General features: G+C 37.8%; 1 protein-coding gene across 1 annotated transcript; it reads left to right on the top strand.

The window, feature by feature from the left end:
• The first annotated feature begins 9,386 nt into the window (after positions 1–9,386).
• Positions 9,387–10,367, top strand: LOC142204205 (taste receptor type 2 member 40-like). The gene has a single exon (XM_075275551.1). It carries the CDS (start codon positions 9,387–9,389, stop codon positions 10,365–10,367), a length of 981 nt encoding a protein of 326 aa, XP_075131652.1.
• Positions 10,368–13,495: the final 3,128 nt, after the last annotated feature.

Here is a 13,495-nt window from a genome sequence, read left to right as displayed (position 1 = left end):
ATATTAAACGTTCATTCTGCACTGTTTAAAGTGTTTGTGAATATTATATAGAGAGTCATTAAAGGTGGACCATACTATTTGATAAATGTTGTTCTTATATGCATAGTATTTCATTTGATTTTAATCTATGTTAATCCAAATAATGTTATATTTATAAGTAAATCAATCTAATAAAGTGTTTTGCTTCTTATGTAATAAACTTTCGAAATTGTGTGCATTAATGGATTTAAAAAATGGGCTGCTTCTCCTTTAAGCAGCGTTCACACTATCGCCACTGTCCGCCCCAGGGTTTCCGTCGTAGACCACGGGGAAACCGGACAGGGGATGGCTTGCCAGTGGTCAGCTTTAAAACCCATTCACTTGAATGGGTTTTTAAAGGTGACTGCCAGTGACAATATGCGGCCCCTTCGCCTGGAAACCTTTTTTGCACGGACACAAAGTCCTGCATGTACGACTTTGCAAAAAAACTAGTTTCCAGGTGGAGAGGCTGCATATTGACACCAGCTGTCAATTTAAAAAACCCATTCAAGTGAATGGGATTTAAAGCTGACTGCCGGCAAGCTGTTGATGGGAAGATGGATGGAGCTAAATACAGGGCAATCCTGGAAGAAACTTGTTGGAGGCTGCAAAAGACTTGAGACTGTAAAGGAGATTCATCTTCCAGCAAAATAATGACCCTAAACATACAGCCAGAGCTACAGTGGAATGGGTTAGATCAAAGAATATTCATGTGTTATCCTGTTATCTCTGTATGTAAATGCAGATATAACAGTGTGGAGTTCAGTGCAAACCCACGGTTTGTCCTGGTAGCATAGAAGTTTCGTGTTTCCTTGTCTGCCCATCAGCAATTCTATGTTGAGAAGTGAAGGAGAATGAGTGAAATAGCAAAGCAAACTGTCACTTTGTATGGCAATAACTTTGAATACTTTAGGCTGGGGCCCCACAGACCGGAAACACCGCGATTTGCCCACAGCGGAGATGCTGCGGGAAAAATCGCGGCATTGTACAGTGCAGGCAAAGTGGATGGGATTCATGCAAATCCCATCCCCACTTTGCGGAAAAGATCACAGCGCGGACACGCTGTGATTTGCAAAGCCGTTGCGGCTTTGCAAATTGCAGCATGTCAATTATATCTACTGAAACGCCGGTGGCTTTCCCGTAGATACAGTATAATGAAGAGAAAGTCCGCAGAGGAAAACTCTGTGAACTTTCTCTTAAAAGCACTGTGGAAAGAACCGCAATGCGTTCACGCAGCGATTCTTCCCACAGCGCTTTAGTGCTGCGGATATGGCCCGTGGGGCCTTAGCCTTAAAGAGTTTTTCCAGGGCATTTTTTTAAAGGTATTTTAGTGCCATTAATGGATTAATAATTGCACTAAAATTCCCTTAATAGGTGGAATAGGCCCAAGGCCCAATATCACACAAACCAATAGTAGTTCCAATAGACACTGCAAGATATACACACTTCCCATTGGAACCATAGCTCCCATTTTCTGTGCTCCTCACTATTTCTTGCAACTACATGATGCAGCAGTAAAGTCACATATCTTACCAGGCTTTTCCTGGATCTACTCACCATCCACATCTCTGTTCCTATATCTGATATCCAAGAAAACTGTTTACTCAGCAACCAACCATTGAAGACTATCTTAGTGGCATTGCAGGGCATCATAGCCCACCATCTGGACAACCTGAAAAGCAAATACACAAGAACAACACATATATGTATGTATATGTATATGTATAACAACATTTGTGTATTTCTACATAACAACTCAAATAAATTATTCTCTGCGCCATCTACTCTGTCTACTTAAAGTAACAGTAAATCTACAATAAAACAACAGTAAGACCCCATGTAAATGACCAAGTGGGCATCCGATGTGGGGCCTAGTTTGCAGCGAAATGCAACCAGAGTGAATGAACTTGGAGTGACATCTGAGCACATTCTGTCATTCAGTTATGTCTATAGGGGACATGGAGCAGGATAGGATGCCTCCATTATGCAGCTTTGAAGCCCTGTTTTTATGTAAATTGAAGTTGTTTTTCTATGCACATAAAGAGCATTGGCTACACCCATCAATGACTCTCTTTTTTTTCCTCAGTACCAAGAAAACTGTGACTGATATCTTGCATTTTTGTATCTGAGGTTTTTCAATAAAGTTTGTATATGGAAAAGTTTGGATTGTGAAGTGGAAGCAGAGAAAAATTGCCATTAGACCAAACTTAACGGGTGAGCCACAAAAGGTATATTATGATATCACCTTGCTTGCTAGTGGGACAATACAAACCAGTAAAAAAAAAAAAAAAGTGAAGTATATTAGAAGAAAATTAATAAATAAATAAAGCCCCCAAATGCCCCTTTTCTATATAGAATGAATTATATTAAAAAAACAACTAAAAATTAATAAAAACGATATATATTTGGTATCACTGCTTCTGTAACAACCCGTACAATAAGACTGAAACATTATTTAACTTACATGATAAGCGTTGGGAAAAACAACGGAACAAAACGCTGGAAATAATAATTTTTCGCCATCTTGTCTTACAAAGAAATGCTATAAAAATTGATCAAAAGTCAAATCTACCCCAAAGCAGTACCAATTAAAAGCACAGGTTAGCCCGCAAAAAATAAGGCCTCAAGCATCTCTGTCAACCAAAAAAATGTAATGCTTCTTAGAAGATGGTGATGAAAAATAATTCATTTAAGTCCCCAAATGGATTTTTGTTCTGCAAATTTGGTAACACATAAAAAATACATAAATTACGTATCGTTGTGATCGTATGGGCCCACACAATAAAAGTAACATGTTACTTAAGCCTGTGTGCTGCACAAAAAGAAAATTAAAATATAAAATGCTATGCCAAAAAGAGTTAATTTAGTAAATAAGTTATAGGCACCAAAAAATGATGTCATTACAAAATGCATCTCATACTACAAAAAACAAGTCCTCATATGGCTACATTGCCAGAAAAAAAAAATTATATATATATATGTGTATATATATATATATATATATATATATATATATATATATATATATATATATACCTTGCACAATGTGAACACAAAATCCCCCAAAATTTACACAAGTCTTCAAAAAAATTTTTTGCCTCAGCTGTTTTGGTTGTCCCACGAAATCTTTATGTTTTTTGATGCGCTGAATCCGAAAATGACCCCCCTTTTGTCATAGGACATCACGTTTCCTGACAATTTAGGTAACTATGTTAAATAAGGCAATACCTCAAAATAAGTGGAAATAAACTTATAAAACTAACATTTTATTACAAATTTTCATGAAAACCCTTTTTTGAACTGAAATGGGGCTCTGCAAATGAGAGAATGAGACATGGCACCTGAAAATTATTCCAGGAAAATTGCTTTTCAAATGCCCAGCGTTACTCCTTCCCTTTTATGCGCTGCCATCCGCCCAAACAATACTTTACACCCACATGTGGGGTATTACTGTCCTCAGGGGAAATAGCTTAACAAACTGTGAGATGCATTTTCTCCTTTATCCCTTTGTGAATGTTTTAAGTTTAGGGCTAAACAAATGTATTATTGAAAAAAAAAAAAAAAAAGACTAAATTTCATCTCCATATTGTTTTGTTTCCCATGAAATGCTTAAAGGGTTAACAAACTTTCCGAATGCTATTTTGAATTATTTGAGGGGTGCAGTTTTTAAAATGTGGTAATTTATGGGGGGTTTCTATTATACAGGCCTTTATAATCCCCTTCAGAACTGAATTGATCCCTAAATTTTAGGGAAATTTTCTTGTAAGGGTCCATTCACATAGAGTAAATGCGCACTGATTTTGGCACAATATACGTGTAAAGAATACACATGTAAAAATAAGACTCCCATTGACTGCAATGCACCGGCATCCAGCCGCGCACTCTGCTCCGGATCAGGCTCATAGAATGGGCCTAGTCTGGAGGAGGGAGTGTCTCCAGGACGAATTGTGAGGCGACTCAGCCTATAGAATGAGCTCCTCGCTTCTTTTTTTCTGGGAGCCGTTTCTTCCGACCTGAGTGGCTCCCATTGATTTCAATGGGAGCCGTCTTTTTGGTCAGGGTTTTGAGACAATTACGACCTCAAAACCCTCACCAAAAAACTCTGTGTGAACTTACTCTTAGAGAAACACTCAACAAAATTTCCAACTCTGATGTCTTGTTGCCTGAATGGCTGAAGGTGCATTGAAAGGAACTGGAATGTGAAGTTCCTTTAGGCTCTCCTTTTATCATCATAGGATATCATAGTTGACAAGATTTAGATGTTGTTTTGCAGGAAAGTTTTGTATGTCCACAACCCCTTTTAGTAAAGCCCTGCTATTTTGTTGCATGTCCTTGTACTTTTTGTGACATAAGGCTGTATTCACACTACGGAACGCCAGCGTGTATCACAGCCGTACACGCCGGTGTTACAGCAGGGCTGCCGTACACTTCTCATTCATTTCTATGGGAGCCGGCATGCGAGCGCTCCCTATAGAAATGAATGGAAAAAAGCAGTCCATTCATTTCTATGGGGAGCGCTCGCATGCCGGCTCCCATAGAAATGAATGGGAAGTGTCCGGCAGCCCTGCTATAACGCTGGCGTGTACGGCTGTGATACACGCTGGCGTTACGTAATGTGAATGCACCCTAACTAGCGCATAAAGTGTTCACGTCAAATATATTATGATATTATGCCGGGCTTTGGAGAGTTGGCCATTATTCTGTGACAGAAGAACATGATCCCCGGGGGCCACACGGTGGCTCAGTGGTTAGCACTGCAGCGCTGGAGTCCTGGTGTTCAAATCCCACCAAAGGCAATAAACCATCTGCAAGGAGTTTGTATGTTCTCCCCGTGTTTGCATGGATTTACATCCCATATTCCAAAAAAGACATACTGATAGGGAAAAATGTACATTGTGAGCTCTATGTGGGGCTCACAATCTACATTTATAAAAAAAAAAAAAAAAAAAAAGAAGAAGAACATCATCCCTGTTTGTGGGAGTCTCCAGCACATTTTTGGGAGAGTTGTCAAGTATGGATAATACAGAAGTAGACCACAGTGGTGAGCAGTAGAGATTAGCAAACACTGTTTGATCGAATACATATTCGATCGAATATCAGGCCGTTCGAAGTATTCGATTGGAATCAAACACCACGAGGCAAATGCAGTAAAAATGTGTATCCCCTCCCACCTTCCCTGGCGCTTTTTTTGCACCAATAACTGTAGGGGAGGTGGGACAGGAACTACGACAACGGAGGCATCGAAAAAAAATCGGAAAAATGAATTAGCTGGCTAAATCAGGTGACCTCCAATTTAGACGAATGGTGGATTTAACATTCAATTAATTTGAGACTGTGAACTATGTGACTGTGAGACAGGGATAGATGTACAGGCAGGGTTAGCTAGGAATTAGCTTTATTTAGGTGGGAATGTTACACACCCAGCTCTTTGGGGCTCTATCTGATCAGGATCCCTGTCAGCTTGCGATATGCGGGAGCTGACTTTTTCATAGGAATGCATTGACCAGCGTTGTTTGGCCAAATGCCATATAGAATACAGCATTCGGCCAATCAATGCTGGTTCTGCTGGAGGAGGCGGAGTCTAAGATCAGTCCACAGCAGTCTCCATTCTGGTCTGATATTAGACTCTGCCTCCTCACAGACGAGCCTCCGGCAAAACCAGCGTTGATTGGCCGAATGCTGTATTCTGTATGGCATTCGTCCAGTCAACGCTGGTCAATGCATTCCTATGGGAAAAAGTCAACTCGCGCATATCGCAAGCTGACAGGGATCCCGACATAATACAGTGACTTGGGCTTGATAGATGCCCCCAGCCATGCTTCCCCTGCTGAACCAGTTGCATTCCAGGGTGTTGGCATTATTTCCTGGAGTGTGATAGTGGACTTGGTAACTCTACTGATGGTGGAATCCCCTGAAACAAAGCATTTTTCCCCATAGACTATAATGGGGTTCGATATTCGTTCGAATAGTCGAATATTGAGGGGCTATTCGAAACAAATATCGAATATCGAATATTTTACTGTTCGCTCATCTCTAGTGGGCAGCCATTTTAAAAATACAGATGTTTTTCACCTATTTACAGACATATATAAATAAGATGAGATTATCAGTTTTGTCAACTTATCCCCATTGGAATGGTAGATATAATATCATATTATATTTTCCTTCATTTCAATCTCTTATCATTTTCCTGAGCAGTGTCAAACCTCAAGAAACTCATCAAACTGTGGAAAAGAATCAGATGTTACTTGCTGTGTCACTGATCATCTACAGGAGTTATGGGAATAAAGTTGTGATAATAAGATATAATTAGCCCTCAGCGCTGACACTCCCTTTAATTATAGAATAATGGCAAATATAAAAGGCACCTTCCCTTTAGATCAGGTAGGAGACGGACAGAAGATCTCCAGGACATCATACTGCAAATGCCGAAGGGTAAGGACTATTGCATCAAATTAATAGACTATTGATTTTTTTATGTTTTTAGGTAGTTGCACAAGAATGCTAATCTACTCTTCAGTTTTGAAAATGATTTATCACTTTATCTAGATCCATTTGGGAGACAGTTATCCCTTTTTTACAGTTTCCTTATCCTTTAGTCCAGTTTCATGTAATATGGTCACATATCTGATTATTACCTACAATCCATCATTGGTCCTTACACTCAGAATGCTATTTGTGGTCGTAATATCTTACAGAAATGCCCTTGTATCCTACTACCGTCAAGCTGGCTACTTTGACCCATAGTTTAATATCTGTATTATGACTATAAGACCCTACAGTTCTACTGAACTGGACGTAGGTCAGTACTGAACCATATGATGAATTAAGTTCAGTCCCGAGGAACCACAGACATATAGGTCTTTAAATTACAGGTATGTTATGTTGGGATTGTGTTAAATATGACAGAGATTGCAGGGTTTAGGTCAGCGTGGAGATATATACACATAAATATATATTGATATATTATCTAACACATACATGAGAACCACATATAAATATTTTCTGCCTAAAAACAACACAAACAAAGGGACTTTCTGATTTAGTATAATATGAAATTGAATGAATTGTCTTCTGTTTGTATCTGTTAATAAAGAAATCTATTCTGTCCGTTGTTGTGATCTTGAGAACATGGGACATTCTGATGACATTGGGAAGGTAACATTAGAAATTATCCTTGCCGTATCCTGTTCCTTCTGTTTTCCTTAAATAGGGATTATAGAAAAGAGTTTTCTTAGTAAGGATTGTATGGAAAGTGTGCATGGAAATGAGTATATAAAGTGTCAGTTATGGGTAAAAATATGAGGCAAAACACAATGTTTAGTTAACATTCCTAGGTAACATTTCTTATGGTACAGGGCATGCTGGCTGCATAGGTCGTGCACTACTCACAGGGACCCACCTGTACTCTCCCATTTGAATAGCAAATAATCTAGGGTTACACGGTGACCAAAGATCACAAGGTCACCCTGCAACTCCTTCACTAATGTTTGTGAATGGAGTCACATTGGGACCCTTAATGTGCTGCAGCCACAGAGCAACTTTTAGACAAAAATATGTCAAACAATGTTCAACTCCAAGTTTCGGCACCCTTGGGGTTGCATTCCAACTCCATTTAGTAACACAATGGAACAATCACAGGGCAACTCAGCAATCTATGGTTGCACAGCCAAAATCATTGTGTAGTCCTAGATGTAGAAGATCAGCCCAGCAGTAAGCAGCAAATACATGTGTCCCCTAATTGCCATTCTGCTCCATCAAATGGGAGGGTACATGTGCCCCAGCCAATGAGGTCTGGAAGCACAACCTAAGAGAAAGACCCTTACTGTTTAATTCCTAATGTAGAGATGGATTAAAAGAATTTTGGTGACATTAAATAAAATCTTCTGTATACTTTGAACATAACTTTCACATATACAAGCTACTTAAAAGTGGCAGTAATTGTATTAATGCATTGAATATTTTGTCTTACTAGGGTATGTTCACACCTTACAGTATTAGTGCTAAGGAAAGCTGCAAACTACTACCCAAGAAGAACAGCATCAAAAAGAATGACAAGCTAAGGGCTCGTTCACATCTGCGCCCGGTCTCTGTTCTGCAGGTTTCCGTTTCCTGCACAAAACAGAGCAGGATACGGAAACCTGCAGGAGTCTTTCTCACCCATTCATTTGAATGGGTATGAAAGCTGCCCGGCCGTGAGCGGCGGTGAGCGTTTTATGCTCTCCGCCGCGAAACCGTTTTTAATCCGGACACAGAGTCGGACATGCAGTACTCTGTGTCCAGTTTAAAAAAAAACGGTTTCGCAGTGGAGAGCATAAAACGTTCACTGCCGCTCACGGCTGGACCCGGTCTGTGGTTTCCGTCTTCTTGTATGCAGAAGACGGAAAGCACAGAACGGAGAGTAGAATGCAGGTGTGAACCTAGCGTTATACACATTTTTTTATTCAGGGAGTTACTTTTTTAGAAGTATTTTATGGTACATAGAACCAAACATTGTGCCATAATTCTCAGTTTCAGGTTTATTGTGTATACTTGTACTGCACAGGGTCTACCATCTTTATAGGAAGTCTACCAGGTCCAAAATACCTGTGCACTGAATTTTTATTGTGACATATTTGTCTCACAAAGATTTCAGTACTGTTAGTTGTATTGTAATCTCCTGCATTATTTATTCCCTTGAGTCACCGTGCACCAGAGAAGATTGGTGAAGGTTGGTAAGCCTTGGTGTCTATTGAAAATCAATATATTGGTGGCTGTTGATAATAAAAACCGTACGTCACATTTTTCCAGTTGGCTATTGGAGAGCAGGTAGTTACATACATCTCAGCATAACGGCTTTCTGTAGTGTACGTCCCTCACTGCATTTATAACTTATCAACTACAACTATTAGTACTAGGTAGTAATGTTTCAATAATAAATAATATTATGAGATGCAGAACCAAACCAGTGTTCGTGGTTATTTTGGCATTGTGATGTTTCCATTTTAAAAGAATTTACTTGAACATTAAACGCTTTGATCTGAAATATTATGATTCCCATGCATACTTAGATACATTTTTTGGAGTTATTCAACCTTTTAATACTGCCAGATTCAGAACAATCCTTAAGAAGGTTTTGGCGTTCTGAGTATGAACCAACCTATAGATCACCTGCACTCCATTGCTCCTTCAAACGGCTGATCAGCAGGGGTGTCCAAAGTCTGGCCCTTGCCAATCTAATATTGATAACCTCTCTTTAAGGGCTCTCTTTGCTGTAATGACTTGGTTTTACTCTTCTCTCTCTGCACAGCTCTTATGACATATCTATAACATCTCCTGCAGACCATCATTATCAATAATATTCTGGATAGTTGTGGATATTCTTTCCGATGCTCCCGTTATTCATTGTGGGTTCCATGACTGTTTTGGGCATCAGCACTGTATTGACAATGTTTACCAACTCACTTATCATTGCTGTGAACATCATAGACAAAATGCAAGGGAAGAACCTCAGTTCGTCTGATCTCATTATGGTGACACTATGTATCTCCAACATATTATTTCAATTCACCATGTTGGTTAATGACTATGTAAGTTTCCTGGAGACCGATCTCTATTTCTCTTATGAAGTCTATGTCATATTTACAGTCATGCTTATTGTACCCATTTATTGCAGCTTCTGGTTCACAGTTTGCCTTTCTGTGAATTACTACTTGCAAATCATCATTTTCACTCATCCGTTCTTAATCCGTTTTAAGATTGGGGTTTCTCAGCTTGTTTCCCAACTTCTCATAGCTTCAGCATTGATGGCGATGGCTACTGGTGTCCCTGCAGCCTGGAACTTTTATACAGATTCTCCAGGATTAAACATGTCAAGCAATATGACAATGGAAATCTCTGTCCCCAAACTAAATGTTATATATCTATTGCCCAGTAACCTGATCAGTTGTTCTTTTCCACTTGTTTTGGTGGGAATAGCAAATGGATTAATCATCAAGTCACTTCTGACTCACACTCATAAGTCAGACAGGAATACAAAGGGAGATCTCAGTGCTCGTGCGGAGGGTCGAGTGCGGGCAGCAAGGACGATCAGTTGTCTCCTAATTTTATATTTATCTTTTTATATCTCAGAGATCTTCATGTTCCTTGATACTTTTCCTCCAAATAGTCCAGGGTTCTGCATCTGTCTAATAGTCATTTACAGTTATTCTCCTGGACAGTCTATTGTTTTTATCTTTGGCAGCCCCAAATTAAAACAGGTGTCTCTCAGTATACTGCATTGTATAGGAGGTGCTAACAAAGAAAAGCCTAAAAAACCAAAAGTTATGTTTATTAAACTCAGGAAGAAGGAGATGGGGCCAGAAAAATGACAACCGCGCAAATATACAAATGGCCTTGCAATGGCAGGTATATTTATTAATCTGCAAATTGTACAAGGTTCATACCGTCTTTTTTTATGTATTTTTGGCAGAATATTTTGAGACCACTGTGCCCACAAACCTTTTTATCATCCTTATTGTACTACCTGTGTTTGTGTGTTTGTGTGGTTATCTTTGTCTTGTTCTTTACAGTATATTTGACTTGTCAGCATCTTGTTGTCAGTACTCTCTGTTATAAAAATTTCATTAAGCTTGATATGTTAATCATATATGAATATTATAAGCCTAAATGTTTTATAAGTGTATGTTAAAGGTCATTTTTGTGCGTAACGGAAGAAGTTAAGGAATGTGCTGATTGTTGTCTAGTGGATGGAAAAATTAAGATCATAACATCCCGCCTTGTAGATCACTAGTTCATGATCCATGTGTAAACTGATAAGGTCATATATCCTAATTATCTTCTTGTATATTTAACCACCTCTCCTGTTCCTGTAAGTGACTATTATATAACGTTGTATTTTAATATATGGGAGATAGACATTTGACTTTTAACATCGAAGGCACACATGTGCAGATGCCTCAATTTATATATACAGTGGCGGCAAAAAACCCCGCACCATTTCACAAAATATAATGATTGTAGCGAAAATGATTCCTTGTCTTTTTTCCACTTCTATCCTCTTCTCTCCTGGATGACGAGTATTTGGCAATTTTGTACATGTCACGTGACATTTTTCAGTCGATTTCATAGTAGGAGGTATACATATCATTTGTAGGGACTCAATTTATACAGATCACATACATTTGACAAAATCCACAGCCTTTCTGATTTAGTTGACCATGGCTGACCATCATTGATAATTAATTAATTCAATTCTCCTAACACTGTCTTATTATGTATATGTAATCTCTCTGTTTTGTACTCACTATTCTTCCATATAAAAATGCTTAAACTATTAAAAAATGGTGTGCAGTTTACTTGTCATTCTCTTAATTCATTAAATTTTGGCACGTATGTGATAAATTGTAGTTATTATGAAATTATTTTCCCTATATTCAATATTTTGTAAATGTACGTCTGGTTTAACCAGGTATAGGATCAATTTTTTTCTGATTAACCTCCTGCATTTCATCATATTGATCACCTTGCATGTGTTTAATAATGGCTTTAAGCAGCATGGTGGCTTAGTGATTAGCACTGTTACCTGGTAGTACTTGACTCCAACCAAAGATGTACAGTATATGTGTGGGTTGTTTTCTGTGTGCGCCACACTCACATACTGTGAGTGAATTTAGATTGCGAGTCCTAATTGTGGCAGAGAGTGATGACAATGTCAAAGTGTGTGAAATATGTTGCTGCTACATAAGTAAGTAGAATAGAAAAATAAAGTAAATATTTGGAGCCTAGTAATACACATAGTGTTGACATAGAGAAAAACTACCTAACAGTAGTCAGTAGGTTTATAAATGTAACATGTGCTGGTTTATCTTTACACTGTGACAATCTTTATACATGTGTCCCATTGTGATTAGATTACAAGATCAGATACTTCAGTAAACCACTACATGGAAGCATTCTCCTTTCCTGATACTAGTAAAATGGTAGAGATATTCAGAATCATCCTGTCTAAGATACATTTCCTTGTGGATAAATTGTACATTGTAACGGTTATATTATATTATATTATATTATATTATAGTATATTATAGTATATATTTATTATTATGTCACCTAATATGTGACATGCTAGATTCTGTAGTTTGAAGTACAATATACAGTATATAGGATTTGGCTATTTTGTGATTGCTGCATGTTATTAAGGGTCAGCTCAGCACATAACCTCCATCTTTTAGATTTCGTACATACTTCATAGTATAATCCCCTTCCTGGCCTCATCCTCAGTATGTAGTTTGTGACTTTACAAACTAGAACAATAAAACTGGAAGAGTAACTTAACCCCTTAGGGACATAGGCTAGTTTGTACGTTAATGCTCAGCGACTTTTTTCATATTTTCCCTCCCCATCTTCCAAAATTCATAACTTTTTTATTCTTCTGTCGACATAGTTATGTGAGGGCTTATTCTTTGTGAGTCAAGTTGAACTTTCATTTCCCACCAATTTGGGGTTCATATAATGTTTTGATTAGTTTTTATTTACTTTTTGGGGGGGTCCATGTGAAATAACATACAATTTTATAATTTTTAGTATTGTTATAGCTTTGCCCGGTGGGTCATTACGATTATGTCGATACCATATTTATATTGGTTTTTAGTATGTTTTACCACTATCACAAACAAATACCTATAACATTTTTACTGTACTATTGACAGAGATATGTCAGGGCTCTTTATTTACTTTTTATTGGTACCAATGTTTGGTATGTATGACTTTTTGATCACTTTTTTTGTTCCCAAATACCAAAATACGTTAATTTGTACTTTGCGGTCTAATTTTTTTTTCATCATGCAGTGTATGGGATAAATAATGTAATTTTAGGATAGTTGAAACTCATACATATGTAGGGACACCTAACATTTTTGTTTATTTTTGCTTACAATATGTATTTTTTTTAAATATAAAGGTGTTTTTTTCAACATTTTATTTGATTTATTTATTGTGTATTTTAAACTAAACTATGCATGTGTTTTTTGTTTTTTTTTCCTGTATTTTTCAGACTACAAGATGACCGGACCATAAGACGCACCTAGGTTTTAAAGGAGGAAAATAGGGGGAAAAAATTGTAGCAAAAAAATGTGGTAAAATATTTAATAACATAAATAGCATATGGGAATTATTGTTTTGAAACAGCTGGCCCTGCAGCTGTACGGCGATGCATAGGGCATCTTTTTTTGCGGGGCTGGGCGTACTTTTTAGTTATACCATTTTGGGGAATGTCTTTTGCTTTGATCACTTTTTGTTCAAATCAAAGGCAAAACAGCAAAAAAAAAAACAAACGTCAGTTCGGTATTTTTGATTTTTTTTTTTTCCTGCTACGACATTCACTTTACAGGAAAATCATTTTTATACGTTTGTAGTCCGGGCACTTTCAGACACAGGGATACCTAATATGTATGTGTTTCACAGTAATTTTCTACTTTTATATGTATTCTAGGGAAAG

This window comes from Leptodactylus fuscus, chromosome 1 (assembly GCF_031893055.1).
Source record: "Leptodactylus fuscus isolate aLepFus1 chromosome 1, aLepFus1.hap2, whole genome shotgun sequence".
NCBI lineage: Eukaryota > Metazoa > Chordata > Amphibia > Anura > Leptodactylidae > Leptodactylus > Leptodactylus fuscus.
This window is presented reverse-complemented; position numbering and strand designations above follow the sequence as displayed.

Coding starts and splice junctions, on each gene's coding strand:
- LOC142204205 (XM_075275551.1), top strand. CDS start 9,387: ATGCTCCCGTTATTCATTGTGGGTTCCATGACTGTTTTGGGCATCAGC.